At 45.3% G+C, this 23,859-nt stretch overlaps 3 protein-coding genes across 7 annotated transcripts in view; 2 read left to right on the top strand and 1 right to left on the bottom strand.

The window, feature by feature from the left end:
* Window positions 1–23,859, bottom strand: part of LOC116503374 (major histocompatibility complex class I-related gene protein-like) — a 556,717-nt gene that overhangs the window by 61,640 nt on the left and 471,218 nt on the right. For both annotated transcript variants that reach the window (XM_032209749.1, XM_032209748.1), the window contains exon 4: window positions 13,224–13,505. In XM_032209749.1, coding sequence (XP_032065640.1) covers window positions 13,224–13,505 — 282 coding nt within the window. The remainder of the gene's footprint in view (window positions 1–13,223; window positions 13,506–23,859) is intronic.
* LOC116503386 (H-2 class I histocompatibility antigen, Q9 alpha chain-like) overlaps window positions 1–23,859 on the top strand; it is a 504,076-nt gene that overhangs the window by 275,818 nt on the left and 204,399 nt on the right. The window lies entirely within an intron of this gene.
* The window catches only part of LOC116503420 (major histocompatibility complex class I-related gene protein-like), a 465,627-nt gene that overhangs the window by 308,120 nt on the left and 133,648 nt on the right, over window positions 1–23,859 (top strand). The gene's annotated exons all lie outside the window — the stretch shown is intronic.

Below are 23,859 nucleotides of genomic sequence, written 5' to 3'. Positions count from 1 at the left end.
GCCTGGGAAAGCCAAGGGAAATTATCAAAGCCATTAAAAAGCGGAAGTTAGAATATTTTGGACCTGTGATGTGACACCCAGAAAAATACGGCATCAAAAATACTTCATCCTCCTGGGAAAGATCGAAGGCAAGCGAGGATTGCCAACATGATCGCCAATGTCCGATGACGGATACGGCACAACAAGAAGAAGGGAAATCCGACCAAGATAAAGCACTTCACAATTTTCCCCCCACCTTTAATATAATTAAAGCTATATAAGCTATATAATTCAGTTGAAAAACAAACTTAAATATTTCAGGGAGAAAAATTACAATAAAAAGCACACAATAACATGATTATGATTATGTGGACATCCAACATAACTCTGCCCTGCAAGAAATGCCCATTTAGTATTTTGCAGAGCCCCGTTTCCTGTTTTGCACAATGAGATGACTTACAATTCTGTCACAAGGTTGTCTACTAAGGAAGATTTTCCCTCTTTTTCTAGAGCTCTGCTCCTTTTTTTTTTTTTGCAAGAAATTTTTATTTTTATTAAACAAACAACACACACACACACACAAAACATCATCTTACATTACATCTTGTAGAAAGTGTGTCCATTGGTTACAATTAGCTTTTGTGCCTCTCTTCCACAGTTTTTTCTTATATTCATATCAAATGTCAAAGATTCTTAATGAGTCTATCAACATAGCATAGTTCTCATTTGACTGAAATTGTTTTAGTGTCCTTTTGCCTAAAATAATCCATAGTTAAAAAACACAACCACCTGATGGCATTTCATTAATTATTACAAAATCATCCAATAGTCTTAAATCTTTATAACATATTCTAAACAAAGATTAGTTGACAAAGTTTCTAAACTCTTCCCCCCCCCCCCAAGTCACTGTTTACAATTTGTGTCCAGGAAAAATCCTTTACTGTTTATATCCATTTTCTTCTCATCAAACCAACATATATGTGTACCTTATTGCCCTTATCAATTATTTATTTAACCTAACAATCTATAAGTTACTAAATTACTACTTACTAATTATAAGACTTAGTTAAATTTTCTGCTCCTTTTGAAGAGGTGGATGTGGATTTCACAAAAGACGAATGGCATTGTTGGATCCCAGGTGGAGGGCCTTGTGCAGGGAAGCCATGCTGGAGCTTTCTAGGAATATGGCCGTTCTGGGAAAGGCCCTTCTTTGCTCTGCCTTCCATTCATTGGGAAAGGTGTTTTCAATGGGAGGCAAATACGAAAGATCCCCAAACTCATTTGCTTCAGGTGATGAGGATTCCTACCTGCCACCCCCTGAATTAGCGAACTCCCTTCAAGCCTTTTTTAATCAGAAAATACAAACTGAGTCAGGCCACTTAGTATTTGGCTGATAGGTGAGGCAAAAACCCATCCTGACAGAAGGTGCGATGGGCCCAGGGGTGGATTCCTGCCAGTTCTAACCTCTTCTTTTCTATGAGAGGAGGAATTCTGGGAGTTGAAGTCCACAAGTCTTAAAGCTGTCAAGTTTGAACACCCCTGGGGTATTTTTTCTAAAGGGTTAGGGGTGAAAGGGTCTTGTAACTTGACAGCTTTAAGACTTGCGTGCTTCAGTGCCAGAGTTCCTGAGCCAACATTTTGGTTGCTAAGAAAGAGCATTGTTAAGTGAGTTCCACCACATTTTACAAGTTGGCCATGCCCACCAGTCACATGGCTGGCAAGCCACTCCCACCCAATCACATGGCTGGCAAGCCACTCCCACCCAATCACATGGTCAGCAAGCCACTCCCACAAAGCAGGCCACAACTACAGAAGAGTTTCTAAAAAAATTTGAAAGCTACCACTGGATGGGCCATTCCTGACTTGATGCCAAGGAAGCTTCCTGGTTGTGTCCTTGGTGCAAAGAGAGACCTTCCTCTGACCTGGAAGAAAATGGGTTGGGGAAACTGTAGTCAGATCCATCAGGCATTTCTACAAGGAGGGGAAGGAAGAGAGAAGGGCAGGAAGGGCCGAGGACACCTGGCAGAGCCTCTGCTGCAAAGGGCCCCATCCAGAGGTGGGCTCCGACCGGTTCAGACCAGTTCTATCCTGGGCGCCGCCATCTTTATTTTCTCTTCTGCACATGCGCAGAACAATCTTCATTGAAAAAAATGTATTTTCTCCCTTTTTTAATGTGTCAGAGAGGTCCCAGAGATGGGCTGTTTTTTGCAAAAACTGAGGCGTTTTTGCCTTCTCTCAGCCCCCAGAAGCACTCTACAGGCTTCAGCAGGGCTGGGGAAAGGCAAATATGCCTCCGTTTTTGTGAAAAACGGCCCGTTTTCTGCCCATTTTTCACAAAAACAGGGACATTTTTGCCTTCCCTCAGCCCTACTGAAGCCTGCAGAGTGTTCTTGAGGGCGGAGGGAAGGCAAAAACTTTTTTTTCTTACTGGGTAGTTTTCAGACACTCCCTTAGCTCCGGCGAGGCTGGAGGCCTCCCCCCCGCCCCCCATCAAAACTTTTCACCACCGTTTCGGTGGGCATGACTTGGTGAGGAGGTCATGTGACTGAGTGTGAGTGAGTGACGTCAAGTTGGCCATGCCCACTCAGTCACATGCCCCCCATCTAGCCACACCCACCAAACCGATAGTAAAAAAAATTGAAACCCACCCCTGGGCGCATCCACTTACTCAGGAGGCCCAAGACCAAATTCATCCCACATCTCCTGGGAAGACAAAATTTGGCATCCCGGACTTCCTGGGAGGAGCTTACTGGTGGAAGCAGCAAAAAATCAGCTGCCTCCGAATTCCTGGCTACGTACCTGATTAGAGGATCTTCCATCTGACGTCTTATCAGGTTTTCTTATCCTTCAGGCAAGAGGGAAAGAAGAAACTGTTTTGCTGGCAAATGCTCTTCGATTTTTGCAGCTTTTGTGCTTGCAAGGAAAGGGGGGCTAGCCCAAGGCAGAACGGCTGTCCGTGCTGGGAACTTCAAACTGCCTTGTGCAGGACAAAGTAGGTCTCTCCCACTCTGCTCTAAGTTTTGTTTGATTTAATCTTATCACGAGCTGAATCCGTTTACTGCGAGGACAATAATTGCTTATCAACATTTTAGCTTCTTCTCTTTTTCTCCTCCGAAAAATTATTTACTCAGAGGCTTTTAAAATGGCGCCGAGCAGGCTGGTTTCTCCGGTAATAACGAACACTTTTTGCTAATTCTCACAAGACTTCAAAAGAATTCAAAACAAAAGAGATAGCTTATCACATGTTTTGGTTTCACAATAGAAGAATTTTACTCCTTCATTAACTTTGCTTATTTGGAAGTTAAATGGTGATGAATCTGTTGAACGGTCTTGTTACAATGTTTACTCACTGAAACTTTTGCCAAGCCTTAAACTTCAAAATAAAAGCCTCTTTACTTAAAGCTGCATATTTAGGCAATAGAGTTTTATTAACTGCAGGCAGACAAATTTTGAAATGGCCTCAAAACCAAATATTAACTTGAAGTCGTCACCCTCTACTTCCAGGGGCACATCCTCAGTGCCTGGTACAAAGCTGCAGCCTCCGCTTCCTACGCCCCCTGCTGGGGATGTGTTAACGAAAGAATTTTTTCTGAGTAATCTAAGCGAGGCTCTTAATGCACAGACAATTAAAATGGAAGATAAATTTAGAGATAATAGAGAGGAGAGAAAAGAGGAAATAAAAGAAATGAAAGAAGAAATTAAAAGTGAAATTAAAAGTGAAATAAAAGGACTTAAACAGGAGTTGTATGAGAAATTTGAGGCTAAGGTTGATAAAATTAGAGACGACATGCTGAGTCTTGTAACTGTATTAACAGAACATATTTCTGGAGTGGAAGATACTCTAGAGGTTCTTAATGATGCCAATGCTAACTTGACATTGAAAACAGAGGTGGTGGAACAAAAAGTGGAAAATGCTGAAAAAGAAATTATTATGATACAGTACCGACAAATGGAGTTCGCATTAAGAGTAAGGGGGCTGCGTGAGGAGAAACAGGAGAACCTGAAACAGATCCTATCGGAAGCTTTTGACCGCCTGATGGGAAGACCAGGGACCAACCAAGGCTGGCAAATTGACAAAGCTTACCGCGTTAACTCCTGGCTGGCAAAGCAGAAGCAGCTTCCTCGAGACATCGTTATATATTTTACTACAAGAGAGTTCAGAAATATGGTACTGCAAGCGTCTTATAACACTAAGCTTCAAATTGGCGGTCAAGACCTGGCTGTTTTGAAAGAGATACCACCTCAAATGTTAAGAGCCAGAAGAGACTACGCTTTTTTGGTCGAAGAACTCAGAAATCGTCAGATACAGTATAGATGGGATGCACCATTTGGCATCATATTTACATTTGATAAGCAAAGGTACCGCCTCAACTCTGTATGGAAAGCCCGAGATTTTTATTATAATATATTGAAGGCCGGACACCCTGCACCATCTGGACCTAGAGAAAGACCACAAGAAGGACAGGATAGACAGCAAACTACACAACCACCAGACAAGATGGAGCATCTCTCTTCTCTAGAAGTGCAAGGTGCTATGGAACCAAGACCTAGCCGCATGACTACTAGACGTATGGAGAAACAAGCTAAGAGGCAACAGCATCAACAATCATCGGCCATCGATCAAGGAACTACAACAACAAATCTGGAAGCAGTGGGAGGAGCTAGACCTAAGGTTAAACAGGCCGTGCAGGAAGCTCTAAAAATGCTTCAACCAACCAAAGATGACAACTAAGATTTTAACATGGAATGTCAACGGACTGAACTCTCCACAGAAGAGGAAGAAAATATTTCATTATCTTAAACAGTTTAAGAACGATGTAATTTGTTTGCAAGAAACTCATATCAAGTCAACTGATCAAAAATATTTGATCAACTCAAAACTTGGTCAACATTTTGCAGCTTCTGCTATGGAAAAGAAGAATGGTATAGTTGTATACTTAAGAAAAGATATGAAAGCTGAATTAATAGAAGCAGATCCCTTCGGAAGATATATTGCTTTAGACTTAATCTTAGAAGGGAAAAAGACATTACTTTTGGGAATTTATGCTCCCAATCAACAGCAAGATAGATTCTATAGAAATCTTCATGCTAAATTAGTACAGTGGGACTATAGTTCCTGTATACTATTGGGTGACTGGAATGGAGTGATAGACACTAAGAGAGATAAGAAGATTTCCCGCCTAAATACCAAGATGCGAGCAAAGTTACCCAAATCTTTCTTTGACATTATGGATGATTTTGAATTGAGAGATATCTGGCGAGAAAGAAATGCAGAGGAATATGACTTCACTTTCTTCTCGGACAGGCATCAATCCCTTTCAAGGATCGATTTTATTCTAACCACTAATGATTTGCTTTCTAGGGTCAAGAAAACAAAGATTGCAGCTAGAGTCCTTTCGGACCATAACCCAGTTTGGATGGAGTTGGGAAGGGTAGTGCAGGCAAGAAGGTTTTGGAGACTGAATGAAAATTTATTTAGATATGAAAACTATATTAATGATTGTAAAAAATTACTATCTGAATATTTTGTTTTGAATATGAATAAGGGTACATCTATGGAATTTGTATGGGATGCAAGCAAAGCGTATATGAGAGGAGTTTTGATGAATATAAATAAAACACATAGAAATAAGCAAGGGCTAAAACGAACAGAACTGGAAGAGGAAATTAAGAGAAAAGAGCTGGAGTTAACAAGGAAACCAGACGATACAAAGGTTAAGGAAGCTATTAACATATTAAAATCTCAATTTGACATGTTGATCTCTGACCAGGTAGCTACTAATTTATTATATGCAAAACACAATACTTTTTGTAATGCAAACAAACCTGGCAGATGGTTAGCTTATCAGATTAGGAAAAAAAGGAAAACTCGAAATATATCTAAACTGATTTACAGAGGGAAGGAGGTGTTCCAACAGGAAGAGATTCAAAAGGCTTTCTGGGAATTTTTTACAGAACTGTATAAAGGGGATAAAATTAATGGTTTAGACATAGACAAATATTTAGACAAGGAGAAAATACCTTCAGTTAGAGAAGAACACAGGCAAAAATTGAATCAACCAATAACCTCGGGGGAAATCCTGCAGGTAATTAAGCAATTAAAGCCAGGGAAAGCACCAGGTACAGATGGCTTGACAGCGGTTTACTACAAAAACTTACAGTTAGAAATGGTAGAACCTCTTAGAGAATTATTTAATATGATTCAAACGGAAGGTAAAGTCCCTCCATCTTGGAAGACAGCGTTTATATCTTTGATACCCAAAGAAGATCAAGATACTACTCAACCCAAAAATTATAGACCCATTTCATTACTGAATGTAGATTATAAAATTTTTACTAAAATATTAGCAAATAGGTTAATGTTGGTCATTCAACAATTGATACATACGGACCAAACAGGTTTTATACAAGGGAGACAGATGAAAAGTAATGTCAGATTAATTATTAATGCATTAGAATATTTGGGAAAGAACAACCAGATCCCTGCTGCGTTTATATTTTTGGATGCTGAGAAGGCCTTTGATCGAGTTAACTGGCAATTTCTGCTGAAGATATTGCAAAAAATGCAGATAGGAGATAATTTTTTACAGTCAATTAAAGCAATATACCAACAGCAAACAGCACAAATCATAGTCAATGGAAGTTTAACAGACTCTTTTCAAATTGGAAAAGGTACAAGACAGGGTTGTCCTTTGTCCCCATTATTGTTTATTATAACTTTGGAAGTATTGTTGAATAAAATACGGGGCTTGGATGGTTTAAAAGGGATCAAGATTAGGCAGCAAGAATATAGAGTCCGCGCTTTTGCGGATGATTTGGTCATAATATTGGAACAACCGCAGGAATCCAGTATGGTTTTAATGAATACGATTAATCAATATGGTCAAGTGTCTGGCTTTAAAATAAACTTAGGAAAAACCAAAATATTAGCTATAAATATGAATATTAAACAAAAGGAAGAATTAGGAGTGATGCTAGGATGTGAGGTAGTTAAAAAAGTCAAATATCTTGGAGTTAACATTTTAACTTCAAATGGGAAATTATATAAGCATAATTATGAACCACTTTGGCATAGCATACAGACAGAGATGAAAAAATGGGAGAAATTGCACTTATCTTTGCTGGGCAGGATAGCGGCAGTGAAAATGAACATTTTACCAAAATTTTTATTTCTTTTCCAAATGTTACCTATACTTAAAAAAGATGCGAACCTTTTAGAATGGCAGAAGGGTATCAACAAATTTGTGTGGGCAGGAAAGAAGCCGAGGGTAAAGATGAAAATAATGCAAGATGTACGCGAGAGAGGAGGATTGAAACTACCTAATTTAAAACTATATTATGATGCAGTGGCATTATCTGTAATTAGTGATTGGATTCATTTAACCAATGATAGAATATTGAACATTGAGGGACACGATCTGGTATTTGGTTGGCATGCTTACCTGTTATTCAACAAAAAATTGGATAAGAACTTTAAAAGTCATATTTTGAGAAATGCTTTATTGCGGGTTTGGAAGAAATACCAATATAAATTAAATGACAAGATACCCATGTGGGCAATTCCTAGACATGCAATTGAAAATATGAATACAGCACAAAAACAGGATAGATTTACTTACAGACAGCTTCTTACCTCGGAAAGGGGGGTATTACAATTAAAATCTTTAGAGGTATTAAAAGAGGAGAAGGTAGTTCAAACATGGTTCCAGTATGGGCAATTACAGGCTAGGTGGAAAATAGATCAAAAAATTGGCTTTATTCAAGTTGAGGATAATCTGTTTAAACAAATAAGAGATCAAAGCTTAATGCATATAAAGAGGATATATAATGTATTAATACAGATGGATTCGGAAACAGAATTAGTTAAAGATTGTATGATAAAATGGGCTCAAAATATTGAGGAACCAATAATGTTGGATACATGGGAAAGAATTTGGGTAAGAAATGTGAAATTTACACAAGCTCAAAATCTGAGAGAAAATTTTTACAAGATGTTTTATAGATGGCATTTAGATCCTAAAAAGTTGGCTTCTATGTATCCGAATGTACAGCCTAAATGTTGGAGGTGTGGTTCTCTCGATGCTACATATTATCATATATGGTGGACCTGCCAAAAGGTTAAGGCATTTTGGATAAAAATATGGTGGGTCATGCAAAATGTTTTTAAAAAAAGGATAAAGTTTATTCCTCAGTTATTTTTACTAGGTATATGTACTGATTTTACAGTGGTAGAGACCAATTTGATTCTGCACCTGATAACTGCTGCAAGACTGTTGGTGGCGCAATATTGGAAGAAGGAAGACTTGCCTACAATCCAAGAATGGACATTGAAAGTAACAAACTTAGCTGAAATGGCTAAAATATCGGCATATCTCAAAGATCATTCAAATGAGAGATATAAACGAGACTGGAAAAAATGGATTGACTATATACAAAATAAATACGGGACTAAGAAATTCCAGTTAGCCTATGCTTAAGATCAGAAATGATTTAAACTGTTAAAAGTTAGTTCAGTAAGAAGAAGCTAAGTTCAATCTAGAATGTCATTAATTTCTTTATTTCTTTTTTCTCAATAGATTTTAGACTGTGTTAGTTAAAAATCCATACCGTGTACGGGTTCTGGGAAGTCGGGGGGGGAAGGAGGAGGGGGGATGGGGGGGTGGAGGGAGGGAGGGGTACACACAACAAAAAAAAATTGTATTTCAATGTCTTAATGATTGACAAATGATGACATATTTGTGTTTGTTTTTTTTAAAGAAAAATAAAAAAGTTCTCTTAAAAAAAAAAAAAAAATTTGGCATCCCCTCCTGACTTCCCCAGGTCTCTTGTCTCTTTGAGCAGATCTGATTGATTTGCTTCTCAGGATCCTTACAAAATTGTTCCAATAAATAAATTCTGGTTCCAGACACAAAAGGAGCAAAACCTACAGAGGGCTCCAAAGTGTCTTTTCCCAATCAGTTCATACTTGGAGAGCCTTGTGGGGGCAGAGGAAGAGGAGATCCAGCTGGCATCTACCACAGCTTCTGTTCTCTCAAAATGCCTCCCTCTGATCACGTGATGGCCAAGCCTCTCCATCTGAGCAAGTTCTCAGTCAGAAGGATCTTCCATCCAGTCGGGTCTTCTCACCTTCTTGAGGGTTCCTTGTCCCAGATGTTTCTCCTTGGGGTCTCCACTCCCAAGAACAGCCAGGCTGTATTGAAAAGGAGCTCTCCTTCCCCAGATTAGCTCTTGAGAGGAAGAGGAAGATAGATAGAACTCCTCATGAGCTTCTTTTGTGCTTGGACACACATATACACACACATCTCAACTGATTCAGCCTCTGGTTCTCGCTCTGAATTGGAGCTAACATGGAAAGAGGGCAAATCACACAACTGATGCTGCTCTGCGCCTATTTTGATATTTCTCTGCAAAACAACAAGAACAAATAGTCCAAGCTCAAAAAAAAAATCCATCCGAGATCATCAAATTTCCCCAAAGGAAAAGCCCCAGGAGATATTTTACATTTTTTTAGTCACAATCACTCCTGTAAAAGATACAGGAAGCTCTTCAGACTACAAACGAACAGATTTGCCCCAAGAGAGACCTGCTGCCTCCGAGAAGGACAGAGGGGAATTGGGGGAAGCAGAAGGAGCAGCTGGGAGGGGAGGGAGGTTTTCATGGAAATCCTTCTCTGCTGCTCTCTGACCAAAGCCTTTGAAAGGGACAAAGGAACTGGGATGCCTCTTCCCAACTCAGAAGAAGACAGGACTGTCCCAACCTCAGACAACCTTAGTCAAGTGAAGACTGGAGTCCCAGCAAGATGCCGAGATCTCCGATGCACCCAAAGAGGGCTCAGAAATCAGGACAGAAGGAAGCCCAGAAGAAGCTCCCCAAAGGGAGAGACTTGGGAGGAATCTCCCCATCTTCCTTCCATCACCCCCCAAAAAAGATGAAGAATACCAGGATCCCAGCAATCGCACACACCAGGACAAGACCAGGCACAACGCAGCCAATGATGAGCCCCAGATTGGATTCTGGAATGGAATGGGGAGAAAGAGTTGATCACTGAAGGAGAACCTCAAACAATCATCCCCATTGGATGGCAGACAAGCTAAAGGGCTGGGAATTCCCAACATGAAAAAATCTAAGGGGCTCCTCTTCATGTCCCTCTAACTGTAGCATGAAGACATCTTGGAAGCCATTGTTTACAGGACGTGTCCTCATGACTCTGCTTTTGTCTCAGATCAGCCAGCAAGAAAGCATCCAATTCTTTCCTTCCTTCCTTCCTTCCTTCTCTCTCTCTCTCTCTTTCTCTCATTCACTTTCCTTTACTTTCTTTTTCTTTCTGTTGTTCTCTTTCTCCCCCCCCCTCTCTTTCTTTCTATTCATTTTGCACATTTTTAAACTGGTCATCTCCCTCAAGGAGGGACTCTAAGCACTCTACAATAAAATGTTAAAATATAAACACAACATATAAAAATTTAGAATGTGGAAGGAGGCAAGCACACATTATTGTGTGCTAAGTCACAACAATCAAACCACAATATATTTAGGAGATAATTAAACCCAACCATTGCCTTAACTTTTAGTACATCTAGTTCAGGCAACTCTCCACCAGCTTTTTTTTTTTTTTGGGGGGGGGGGGAATCATGATTTAAATCCTTGGCCGAAGAGCTCATGATATACTGAGGATCAACTCCCAACAGATCCTAATACATTTCTTTGAATAGTTATTTTATGTACATTTGACTTCAAGCATCTCATGGCCCAAACAAGAAAAATCGCCACCTGGTCATTTTAATGATGCAGTTGGTGAAGCATGAATCATTGTACATGTTCTGGATGTCTCTTGTGGTTGGACAGTCCACAAACAACCTGGGTCCAACCCAGAGGGCTGAGGGAACTGCAGGGAGAAATCTAGGGACCTTGTATATCAACCCTAGAGAAACTGGGGACGTCCTGATCGATATGGGTTGGCTAGGACTGGATGATTTGCTCTTTATGTCCTTCAGGAAATCCAGTATCTTTTTTTCCCCTTTTGCTTGAATATTAGCATGTTCCTATTTAAAACAAGAGGCTTCATATCATCCATGCCCTTTTTTTAAAGTATAGCTTCATTTTCTTTCTCTCTTGTAAGATGGGTCTGTCCCCTTGGAGGAGGAGAAAGGAATGAACACTCACTTTATGTACTCGGTCATCTAGCCAGGAAGTGGCATGATAGAAATTGTTTCAGTCTTTGCCCTTGGAGCTTCCAACTGAGGTGGGAACCCAGGACAGGCCTGTTACATACCCCACCAGCACCACCATCGCTCTTTCCTCAAGACTAAATAGGCTGAGCTCTGTCTATTCATCTACAGAGTTTTCAGTTTCCAGTCCCAGATCAGCCTTGTTGCTCTACTGTTGTGGCCCATCGGCGGCCAGCAGAGCTGGCAGCAGAGTTGGACAGTGAGGAGGTTGGGGAGGAACATGGGCCAGTCCTGAGGGCTGAGGAAAGCTCAGACAAGGGCTCTGCGTCAGAGGCAGAGAAGGAGCTAGACAGCAGCAAGGCAGAAGAACCGCTGGAGCCTGTTCCCAGTGTGCAGAGCTGCCAGAAGACAAGAACAACTAAGAAAGTAGGGTCAACATAGGAGTAAAGCCACCCCTTGGAGGTGATTGGCCCCTCCTGTAGGAAACAAGAGGAGCGAACAGGGAGGGGGCTTTTGCAGGAAACAATGAAGGGATGAAACAATGCAGGAAGCCAGAAGGGGCCTTTGACTGGATGGAGCTTTTATGAAACAAAATGCCTGATTTACCATAAAACTTTAATCCCATGGAGCATCCAGATGACCTGGTCATCTTTTCGAGATCCCTTGTTCTCTATTTCATTCTGCTCAGCCACAAATAAAAAAATACAAAATTCTGCTGATCTGGAACCTGCATTGTAGCATTTGAGGAGGAAGTACACAGGGGGGAGGGATTTATAATTTATCATGTCTCGTTTATCATGCCACTACCTCCCCTGATTTCTGGATGATGGTGGGGACAATGACCAGTCCAGAAACAGAATAGAATCGAATAGAAAAAAATAGAATAGAATAGAATAACAAAGTTGGAAGGGACCTTGGAGGTCTTCTAGTCGAACCCCCTCCCTAGGCAGGAAACCCTATACCATTTCAGACAAATGGCTATCCAACATCTTAAAGACTTACAGTGTTGGGGCATTCACAACTTCTGGAGGCAAGTTGTTCCACTGATTAATTGTTCTAACTGTCAGGAAATTTCTCCTCAATTCTAAGTTGCTTCTCTCCTTGATTAGTTTCCACCCATTGCTTCTTGTTCTGCTCTCAGGTGCCTTGGAGAAAAGTTTGACTCCCTCTTCTTTGTGGCAACCCTTGAGATATTGGAAGACTGCTATCATGTCTCCCCTAGTCCTTTTTTCTCTTAAACTAGACATACCCAGTTCCTGCAACCGTTCCTCATATGTTTTAGTCTCCAATCCCCTAATCAACTTAGCCTGACTCCCTCTTCTTTGTGGCAACCCCTGAGATATTGGAACACAGCTATCATGTCTCCCCTAGAAAAATCCTTTCAGAATGTCAGGATGAAAAATGGAATATGGTAATATCCAATTTTTAGAGGGTCCCACAAATGACATAAACAGATCTGGTGGGGGCTCCAGTGGGACAGGATTAAGGAAGGGAACTTTCCATTTTTCCTGCACAAAACTCAGGACTGTCATTGAAGAGTAGCCACGGCACGGATTGATTGATGCTTGATTTTAAAAAACCCAAAGGAATTTTGATTTTAGTTTACTCAGACTGACAGTCCCTTTTCTGACTATGGAGGCATCAGTCCAGCCACTCTGTGCATTTCCTGAAGTCACCTGCAGTTCAACCATTTTAATGCAATTTGGCCTTAAGAAAAGGGACTACGAGACTCTTCCTGACTTTTGTCCTTTGGGAAGGCTAAAGAAAATCTTTTCTGGGTGCTCAGTATACCTGCTGCTCCATGGCTGGAGATAGGAAATAGGGCAGTGGCAAAGGCTAAGAGGGTCTAAGGGCATTTAATGAGGACCGGCCAACTCTTGTCATGGGCTTCTGTTGCTTCCCTTAAATCCCCTGAAGCCAATTCTATGGACCGGTCCCTGCAGAACCATCAACCTCAAACATAGCAAAAACCAACAGCTTAAACGCCAGCTATGCTGGACACAGCTGGGGTCAGATTTCTCTCCCATCACCCTCCAGCCTGCCAGAGAGCCCAGCCTTCCCCTCCCTGCAGCCTCTCACCCTTCAGCTCCAACTCCAGAGGCTCCTGCAGGCCGTCGTGCTCCACGTGGCAACGATAGCAGCTCCTCTCTTTGGGGTCGATCCGGACGCTGAGCCAGTAGTGGTAGGTCCCATCTGCGTTGGGGGCCACAGACCCATGGAAGGACTCTTCCAGCCATTCCTCCCCATCCTTCCTCCAGGAGGCATCGATGTCCCTGGGGTAGAAGCCATCCAGGCGGCAGATGTGCGTCTCCATCCCATCCTCCACCTCCGTCCGGCTGCTCACCGTCACCACTGGAGGCTCTGCAGAAACGGCACCCCCAGAATTAACTCCGAGACCCTCCAGAGCCTGGAAGGTGGATGAGAAACTTGGGAGGGGCAGGAAAGTCTCCCACTACTCCAAAACCAAACAGGGCTTCCCGTGTGCTAGAGAGGTGCTGGAAGGAGATTCCCTCCTGGGCATCCAGGCATCCAAGACAATGGAGCCAAAGGGACCAAATGCATCCAAGAAATCCAGCCCTAAAGGAGGAAAGTCCAGCCTGGATCCAGATGCTCACCTGTCCTCAGGAGTGTCTCATTCCCGTAGGACAGGTACTTCTCCAGCCACTGAATGCATTCCTCCTCCAGGTAAAACTTATGTCCCTGATTCTTTCCTGGAATAGCATCCCATTTCCTCCGGGCGATCTGGGCCTGGGGGTCGGGAGCCATCCAGGTGAGGGTCTCCTTGTCGAAAGTGATGAAGGTCCTCCCTTCGTAGCCATACTGGAGAAACCCTCTTTTGCTCCCGTCTGCAAGGAGCTCACAGCCATACATCCTCTGGAACGTGTGAAGGCCTGAAACAGGGACAAGATAATGGTTAGGAGAGTCCTCAAGATAGACAGAGACCCTTCCTCTCTGCAGGAACTTTGACAGAGGCACTGACACCCCCATTTCCTCTCTAGCCTTCAAGGGAAAGAAAGCCCTCATCACTAACCGCCTTCTCCCCTCTCTCGACCTGCATCCCGGCATCCCCCCACCCCACCCCAGGACAGAGTCCCTGAACCTCCCCAGGAAAAGGGAACCCGGAAAGGCCAGCAGAGGATCCCAAGGGAGACCCAGAAAAGAAGGAATTGCAGAAAAATTGGAGGGATGGATATCCTCCCAGATTTCTTTCTGCCTTCCTCTGCAGGGGAGACTCTTGGGGGGAAATGAAGGGATCCCAGAGAGTTGCTGAATCCGTGGCTGCAAAGAGGAACTGAGAATCCCATGGCCTCGAAGCGGATCTGGTAGATCTGCAAAGAAGCCTGCAGGGATCCCTGTGACTATAAATCTTGATTCTATATTCAGAAATAGTCACAAGGGCTGGTTCCCACTTTGGGCTAACCAGAAACAAACCATGGTTTAGTGCAATGTGGGAATGAAGCAAGTGGGGGGCGGTGTTCTGGCTGCCAGTACTGATGGTTCACTCGTTTGCATGCTTCGCGCATGCGCAGTCCAATTAAAAGTAAAATCCTGGCTGGCCCCACCCACCCCACCTCGCCCCAGGAGTCTCCACATGGCCTGTTTTGGATGCTGGTAAGTGCATGGCACGGGCAGAGGCTCGGGGAAGTTGAAAAATAGGCCTATTGGAAGTTCGGGAAGCCCAGACACTGGTTCATTTCCAGCCTCCAGAGGGCCTCCAGAGCCTGGAGAGGCCATTTTCGCCCTCCCAGAGGTTCAACAGCACCCACATACACACACTGTAGTGCAGGAGGCTGACTAGGCCACACCCACCATGGCCATGCCCACCCCCAGCAACTGGGCAGAGAACCCCTTGCTAAAAATTTTGAAGCCCACCCCTGCTCCCCTCCACTCTGGCCGGTCTCCTTCCTCCTTTCTCCACAAGGGCCATCCTATCAATATTCAGACAGCTAGATGGATAACTTTAAAAATGTTTTTATTAACTGCAATTGACAGAAAATGTCAGCTATGGAGGCATGGACAATATATTGATTTTAAAAAAAGGAACATTCTTTTTAAAAGGTGTAGAAGCAGCCTTTCCCTTTGAAGGAACATTCCCCAACCCCTGAAGGACATTTAACCACTGCGCCGAGGTGGCACAGTGGTTAAATGCAGCACTGCAGGCTACTTCAGCTGACTGCAGTTCTGCAGTTCAGCTGTTCAAATCTCACCGGCTCAGGGTTGACTCAGTCTTCCATCCTTCCGAGGTGGGTAAAATGAGGACCCGGATTGTTTTTGGGGGACAATATGCTGACTCTGTAAACCGCTTAGAGAGGGCTGAAAGCCCTATGAAGTGGTATATAAGTCTAACTGCTATTGCTATTGCTATTCTTCCAACAAAGGGACCCCCCCTTCCTCCCCTCTCAGTTCCTGTGGAGGGGAATATGGAGCCGGAGGAGCCACCCGACCCATCACTCACCTTCGCTCTGATTGTAGCGATTCCTCAGGTTCTCCAGGCTTCCTCTGAACGCCTCCTCTTCGCCATGTGATATCTGGGTCTGACTGTCCCAGTACTTGGGATCTGCCTTCCCCGCTGTCTCTATCCAGGAGACTCGAGGCTCCAGCTTCCAGCTGTGGGTGTCGTAGTGAACAAACACCTGACCATCCACAAGCCCCAGAAGAACAAAGAGAGGCAGCCCCTGATTGGGGTCCGAGATGGAGGTGTAGGAATACTTCAGGGAATGAGAGGAGCCACCTGGAAAGGAGCCAGAGGAGCAGAGTTAGGAGGCGTCTGCTGAAGGACCCTGATCCTGTGGGGCACAACTGGCCCCATTTCCAGGTCTGAAAGGAAGGAGAGACTTGGGGTGGTGGAGAAGGAAGGGGAAAATGAAGGGGGAGAGGATGGGAGAGAAACTGCATCTTCATGGAGGGAAGTATGCAGTGGAGTACCCCAAGGCTCTGTTTTAGGCTCAGTACTCTTCAACATCTTCATCAATGATTTGGATGAGGGTATAAAAGGGGAACTCATCAAATTTGCAGATGACACCAAGCTGGCAGGAATAGCCAACACTCCAGAAGGCAGGCTAAAGATACAGAAGGATCTGGACAAACTTGAACATTGGGCACTATCTAATAAAATGAAATTTAATGGTGAAAAGAGTAAGGTTCTACATTTAGGCAAGAAAAACGAAATGCACAGGTACAGTATAGGTGGTACCTTGCTCAACAGTAGTAACTGTGAAAGGGATCTTGGAGTCCTAGTGGGCAACCATTTAAATATGAGCCAGCCGTGTGCAGCAATTGCCAAAAAAGCCAACACAGTTCTAGGCTGCATAAACAGAGGGATAGACTCAAGATCACGTGAAGTGTTAATACCACTTTATAATGCCTTGGAAAGGCACACTTGGAATACGGCATCCAGTTTTCATCACCACGATGTAGAAAAGATGTGGAGACTCTGGAAAGAGTGCAGAGAAGAGAAACAAAAATAATTAGGGGACTGGAGATTAAAACATATGAAGAACGGTTGCAGGAACTGGGTATGTCTAGTTTAATGAAAAGAAGGACTAGGGGAGATATGATAGCAGTCTTCCAATATCTCAGGGGTTGCCACAAAGAAGAGGGAGTCAAACTATTCTCCAAGGCACCTGAATGTAGAACAAGAAGCAATGGGTGGAAACTAATCAAGAAGAGAAACAACTTAGAACTGAGGAGAAACTTCCTGACAGAACAATTAATCACTGGAACAACTTGCCTCCAGAAATTGTCAATGCCCCAATACTGGAAGTCTTTAAGAAGATGTTGGATAGCCATTTGTCTGAAACGGTATAGGGTTTCCTGCCTAGGCAGGGGGTTGGACTAAAAGACCTCCAAGGTCCCTTCCAACTCTGTTATTCTATTCTATTCTTTCTATTCAATTCTATTCTGTTTCTGGACTGGTAACAGTCCCACCATCATCCAGAAATCAGGGGAGATATAGTGGCATGATATAAACGAGACATGATAAATTATAAATCCCTCCCCCCTTTGTACTTTCTCCTCAAATGCTACAATGCAGGTTCCAGATCAGCAGAATTTTGTATTTTTTATTTGTGGCTGAGCAGAATGAAATAGAGAACAAGGGATCTCGAAAAGATGACCAGGTCATCTGGATGCTCCATGGGATTAAAGCTTTATGGAGCCGAGGTGGCGCAGTGGTTAAATGCAGCACTGCAGGCTACTGCTAGATCAGCAGTTCAGCGGTTCAAATCCCACCGGCTCAGGGTTGACTCAGCCTTCCATCCTTCCGAGGTGGGTAAAATGAGGACCCAGATTGTTGGGGGCAATATGCTGACTCTCTGTAAACCACTTAGAGAGGGCTGAAAGCCCTATGAAGCGGTATATAAGTCTACTGCTATTGCTATTGCTATTGCTATTATGGTAAATCAGGCATTCCAACTCTGCTATTGTATTATTATCGTATAAACCCCTGACGAGGAGCATCAAAGTTTTTTCAGTCCTTCCTTGGAGGAGAAGCTAAATTCACTAGACATGAACTTTGCCAATTTACTAACGAGGACAAAAAAAAATCACATTAAGTCACTTTTTAGTTTCCATTATCAAAATACAAACACGGAAGAGACTCCAAGGCTGCCCAATGAACAGAAAAACAACCACTTGTAAGGGGGTTAAAAGAACCAAAGGAAAATAAAAAACTCCTGAGAAATCAGTTAACTTTGGGACTTATTTGGGCAGCCCAGAGAAATAAACAGTCCCACTGCCCATTCCCTCCAGTATGCAGTATGGCCCCCCAGTCCTTCCCAGTCCAAGGCAAAGGCCTGGGACTCCCCCTTCCTGCTCCTCCCCACAATCCCGGAGGCTTCTCAGAGCTTTTGGGGAAAGGGAGCCCCAGATCCACTTCCTGCTCTGGGGAGATTTCAGGATCCAAAGGGATCGGAGCTTTTCTCCAACAGAAGGAGGGGGGATCGGATTCTCTGTGATCCAGAACCCTTGTTTCTTTCCCTTGTGGGGCTGAGCAGTGAGGAAGCCTGAAGTCTGCCTGAGAGGAGAAATGTCTGAATGGAACTCGGGTTGGACATCCTCACAATCAAGAAACCCCTTCATGTCAGTTTGGGCCTGTCTGTCTCCAAGCAAGCCCTTCATTTCATGCTCCCCATCCAGAGGTTCTTCTCTTCTTCTGCCTCCAACCAGCCTCTTTCATCCTTAAGATCCTGACAGATTTTCTTTCTGTCTTTTGAAAAGCTGCTCCATTCATAGGGTAGATTCTCAGAGCAAACAGCCAGGAACCCCCCAAGGCCCCTTCCTGATTCCTAAGGAATAATAAGTACATTTTAAATATTTTGGATTCTGCAAACTGACCCATGCTGAGAGCTCCTGAAATGGAAGGAGGAGGATTTGGGGTGGAAACATCCCTGCCTGTCCTAGAGAAAAGCTCTGGGGATTTTGGGGTTTAGGACGGAGGAGAAAGTGAACATAATAAAGGCAGATCTTTAGAAACCTTATTCAAAGGAGCCTTTCTCTCTCTCCTCCGGCTGCATCCACAGGGCAGCCTTATCTCAAAGGTTCAGTGTCGGCGTTGGCCAAAACACCAAACCGATTCCAGAAACAAGCGGGGTCCCCCCAGCACCAGAAGCCGCCAAGAGCCACCAAGACCCCCTCAAAACCTCGGGAGATCTCGGAAGGCGAAGGGGGGAGCGAAGGGAGCAGCAATGATGCCATGTAGCCCACCTGGATCTTCCTCCTGCCCCCCACCCCGCTGGGAAATCCCCCCTCCCGTCCCAGAGCTCAGTCATCCGAACAGGAATTGGCTTTGAACCCAGGGCTCAGTGGGGCTCCCCCTCATACCTTGAGCCAAGGTGGCCCAGTGGTTAGAATGCAGTATTGCAGGCTGATTCCGCCCACAGAGTTCGATCCTGACTGGCTCAAAATCGATTCAGGCTTCTGTCCTTCCAAGGTCAGTAAAATGAGGACCCAGATTGTTGGGGACAAGATGCTGACTCTGTGAACTGCTTAGAGAGAGCTGTAAAAGCACTGTGAAGCGGTATACAGGTGGTCCTCTTTTTACAACAGTTCATTTAGTGACCATTTGAAGTTACAAGGGCCCTGGAAAAAGTAATTTGTGACCATTTTTCACACTTACAACCATTGTAGCATTCCCCCATTGTCCCATGATCAGAATTCAGACACTTGACAAATGGTTCATATTTATGACGGTTGCAGTCATGTGTGGCCATGTTTTGCAACCTTCTGATGAGCAAAACCAATAGGGAAGCCAGATTCACTTACAAACCTTGTTACTAATTTAATGACTGCCGTGATTCACTGTGGCAAGAATGGTCATAAAATGGGTCAAAATTCACGTAATAAATGTCTCCCTTAGAAACATAAATTCTGGGTCAATTGTGACTTCAACTCCCAGAATTCCCCTCATCCCAGAAGCCCCTGGGGCCTCCCCTCCCTGGCCCCACCCCCTGCCCCCACTCAGGCTTCTTGGGGGTTCCTGCTGAGACCAATCATGTTGGGGGGGCTCAGCTGGGATCCTCTCCCTAAATTCAGCCTCTGTGAGGAGGGTCCTGTCACCTTCAAATCCTCTGGGGAATCCAAGATAAACATACAAAAGGATTTCAGTTTCTGACATGCAAAGTCCTGATCGAGGAACATCAAAGGTTTTTAGGGGGGGGGGGGGGAAGGAAAACCAGGAAGGAGGAATCTTTAGGAAGATGATTTAAGAAGCGCTTCTCTCCAGACTCTTATCCTGCTGCATTCACAGGACCATCTGTGCCCGGATGGCTCCACTGCAGCAGCCTCTGCCAAGACACGGAACCGATTCCAGAAACCAGCCGGGTCCTCCCAGCACCAGAAGCCCCCAAGAGCCACGAATCCCAGCTAAAGGCAGGAAGAGGACCCAGGCGGAGGGGTTGGGCGAAGGCAGCCAGGAAGTTCGTGAACTGACCTGATCACCTGCAAACGCCGCTTTCCCACAATCTCCGCTTTGGAGGAGGGAAAGGACTGAGCTTGGGGCGCCCAGATAGACTTGACTGAGATCTGGAGGGGCCACCCTTGTCCTGCTCCCAGAGGGGCCCTCCTGGGGAAGTGGGGGGGGGGGAGGCAGCAGAGTCCCATCCAGGCTTTGGGACCTAATCTCAAAATGGCCAAAGTGGGGAGGGGGAGCGGACTAGAAAGAGGACCGAAGCAGGATTCTATTTCTGGGAATAAACTTTTGGGGGGAGGAGAGAGAAAAAGCCCCTGGAAGAAAAAGGGGCTGAAAAAGGTCCCAAAGAGACTCACCAACGGAACTCTCCCACTGCCTGAGAGGAGAAACCAGGGGATCTAGGAGAAAGTGAGAGTCAAGAAGGAGGGATCTTTAGGAAGATTCTTCAAAGGAGACTTTCTCTCTAACACTCTTCTCCTGCTGCGTTCACAGGGCAGCCTTTATTCTGATTGCTCTTTCGCACCAGCCTCAGCCAAACCAATTTTAGAAACAAGCAGCACCAGAAGCCAGAAATAGCCACAAATCACAGCTAAAGGCAGGGAAGAGGATCCAGGCGGAGGGGGTTGGGTGAAGGTAGCCAGGAGGTTTGTGAACTGACCTGATCACCTGCAAACGCCACTGACAATCTCCGCTTTGGGGGAGGGAAAGAACTGCGCTTGGGGACACCCAGGTAAACTTGACTGACACCTGGAGGGGCCACCCTTGTCCTGCTCCCAGAGGGGCTCTCCTGGGGGGAGGGGGAGGCGGCAGAGTCCCATCCACCCTTTGAGGTCCCTTCTGAGAGTGGCCAGAGGGGGAGCGGACTAGAAAGAGGATCAAATCAGGAACCTTTTGGGGGGAGACAGAGAGATTCCCTGGATGGATTCCCACCAGAAGAAAAAGGGGCCAGAACACCCAATGCCCCCCCCCCCCCGAAGGGACTCACCGAGGCAGCTCTCCCGCAGAGCGACCACCATCGACACCAGAAGGGACTGCGAGTGCCGAGGCATCCTGGCCACGATCCTCGGGCTGCTCTCCTCTCTCCTGAAGTCGCAGGCAGAGAAAGACGTGCTCCCAGAGCGAGCTGCTGATTGGCTGATCTTAACCAGAAGGGTGACTTTCTCCTCTCAATTAGCAAAGGGGGGAAGGAGAAAACATCCCATCAGAAGAAAGGTGTCAAATTCTGTTGAAGCACCAGCCAGAAGAAGAAGAAAATTGCAGGAACTGGATATGTCTAGTTTAAGAGAAAGAAGGACTAGGGGAGACATGACAGCAGTCTTCCAATATCTCAGGGGTTGCCACAAAGAAGAGGGAGCCAAGCTATTCTCCAAAGCACCTGAGGGCAGGACAAGAAGCAATGGGTGGAAACTATTCAAGGAGAGAAGCAACTTAGAACCGAGGAGAAACTTCCTGACAGTTAGAACAATTAATCAGTGGAACAGCTTGCCTTCAGAAGTTGTGAATGCCCCAACACTGGAAGTCTTTAAGTCGAAGATGTTGGATAGCCATCTGTCTGAAATGGTATAGGGTTTCCTGCCTAGGCAGGGGGTTGGACTAGAAGACCTCCAAGGTCCCTTCCAACCCTGGTATGGTATGGTATGGTATGGTATGGTATGGTATGGTACTAATCCTGTGAAGGAATTCACATAGATTGCTTGTAAATCACAAACTCTCTGTGTGAATATCTGAGCCGTGTTTTACACAGCATGCTAGATTTGGACCTCTGTCCCAAAGGGGAGAATCTCTATTTCTGCAGAAATAAACAGCTGAAAGTTTCCTCCCTCCTTCCAGCCTGACCTCTTGGCTGCCCTTGCAGGGAAAGCAGAACCCAACGGAGGCTCTGGCTGACCGAGGGACCTTCTGCCTCCCTTCACCCGCCTGTCTTTCTACCCCTGAAGAAGACCGAGGCCATTAGGGGGACCTTCCGATTCCTGGTGAGTCCCTGGAAACTGGCCGTCTGCAGGATGAGCCTCCCCTTCAGGTCCTCCCTTTTATCTTTTGGGTTCACAGCAGGCATAACCTTCGTCTGTTTTAATTCACTGGCCAGTTTATGCATCTTGTGCAAATGGATTTCAGACACAATACACACAAGTCCCTGAAGGTAAAATTCACCAAGGTCAAAAGAAACCCAGTGTGAGAAGGTTGTGTGAAGGTACCTCCCAGATGCATTGACTGACCCAAATAAATCCACTGTGTGTATGGAGCCTTTTGTGGGCCTGGAGAATCCCTGGTTGCTTCCTGAGCCAGGATTTTGGAAAGAAGCCAAATGAACATCTGTGTGTTTGTTTGTGTGTGTGTTTTGCTTTCGTTGCCAAAAAGAGAATATTATCTCCCACTCCACTTGGATCTTTTCAGCTAAGAAGGCACGAATTGCTGTTACCTTTCCTTCTACCTTCCCAAGATCCCCCATCGATTAAGGTGGTGGCCTACCAGCTCCAGCGGTCCTTGGAGGAAGCTAGCTATCTCGACCCCTTCCAGTCCGGCTTCAGGCCTGGCTACAGCACAGAAACCGCTTTGGTCGCATTGACCGATGATCTCTGGAGAGCCAGAGATGGAGGCCACGCCTCCATCCTGGTCCTCCTTGACCTCTCAGCGGCTTTCGATACCATCGACCATGGTATCCTTCTGCGACGACTGCGGGAGGTGGGGGTGGGAGACACTGTTTTGCAGTGGTTCTCCTCCTACCTCTCGGACAGGTCGCAGTCGGTGTTAGTTGGAGGGCAGAGATCGACCCCTAGGCCCCTAACATATGGGGTGCCGCAGGGTTCGGTCTTATCCCCCCTACTTTTCAACATCTACATGAAACGGCTGGGCGAGATCATTCGGCGGCACGGGATAAGATACCATCAATATGTGGACGATACCCAGCTGTATCTGTCCGCCCCGTGCCAACTCAATGAAGCGGTGGACGTGATGAGCCGGGGCCTCGAAGCTGTTAGGGACTGGATGAGGGCTAACAAGCTTGTGCTCAACCCGGATAAGACCGAGTGGCTGTTGTGTTTCCCTCCCACTAATTTGGCTAGTGTTCCATCTCTCAGGCTGGGGGGTCAAACATTATACCCCTCAGACAGGGTTCGCAACCTGGGAGTCCTCCTGGACCCACAGCTGACCTTCGACCACCATTTATCAGCTGTGACCAGGGGGGCATTTGCACAGATTCGCCTGGTGCACCAGTTGCGACCCTACCTGAACCGGGAGGCCCTCACAACAGTCACTCGTGCCCTTGTGACCTCTAGTCTGGAATACTGCAACGTGCTCTACATGGGGCTGCCCTTGAGGAGCATCCGGCGACTTCAGCTAGTCCAGAATGCGGCCGCGCGAGCGATTATGGGTGCACCTCGGTACACCCACATAACACCTATCCTCCGCGAGCTGCGCTGGCTACCTGTCGATCTCCGGGTGCGCTTCAAGGTGCTACTTACCACCCATAAAGCCCTTCATGGTAGTGGATCTGGATACTTGAGAGACCGCCTCCTGCCAATTACCTCCTTGCGACCTATTAGATCACATAGATTGGGCCTCCTCCGAGTTCCATCTGCCAGTCAGTGTCGGCTGGCAACTACGCGGAGGAGAGCCTTCTCGGTAGTAGCTCCGACCCTTTGGAACGATCTCCCCGTGGAGATTCGTACCCTCACCACCCTCCAGACCTTCTGCATAGCCCTTAAAACCTGGCTATCCCGTCAGGCCTGGGGTTAAAGAATGTAACTCACCCCCACCCGAATGGTATGAATGTTGTGCTCTATTTTTAATTATGTATGCTCTTATGTG

This window comes from Thamnophis elegans, chromosome 2 (genome assembly GCF_009769535.1).
Source record: "Thamnophis elegans isolate rThaEle1 chromosome 2, rThaEle1.pri, whole genome shotgun sequence".
NCBI classification, from domain to species: domain Eukaryota; kingdom Metazoa; phylum Chordata; class Lepidosauria; order Squamata; family Colubridae; genus Thamnophis; species Thamnophis elegans.
The sequence above is the reverse complement of the archived record's forward strand: the minus strand, read 5'-3'. Positions and strand labels throughout refer to the sequence as shown.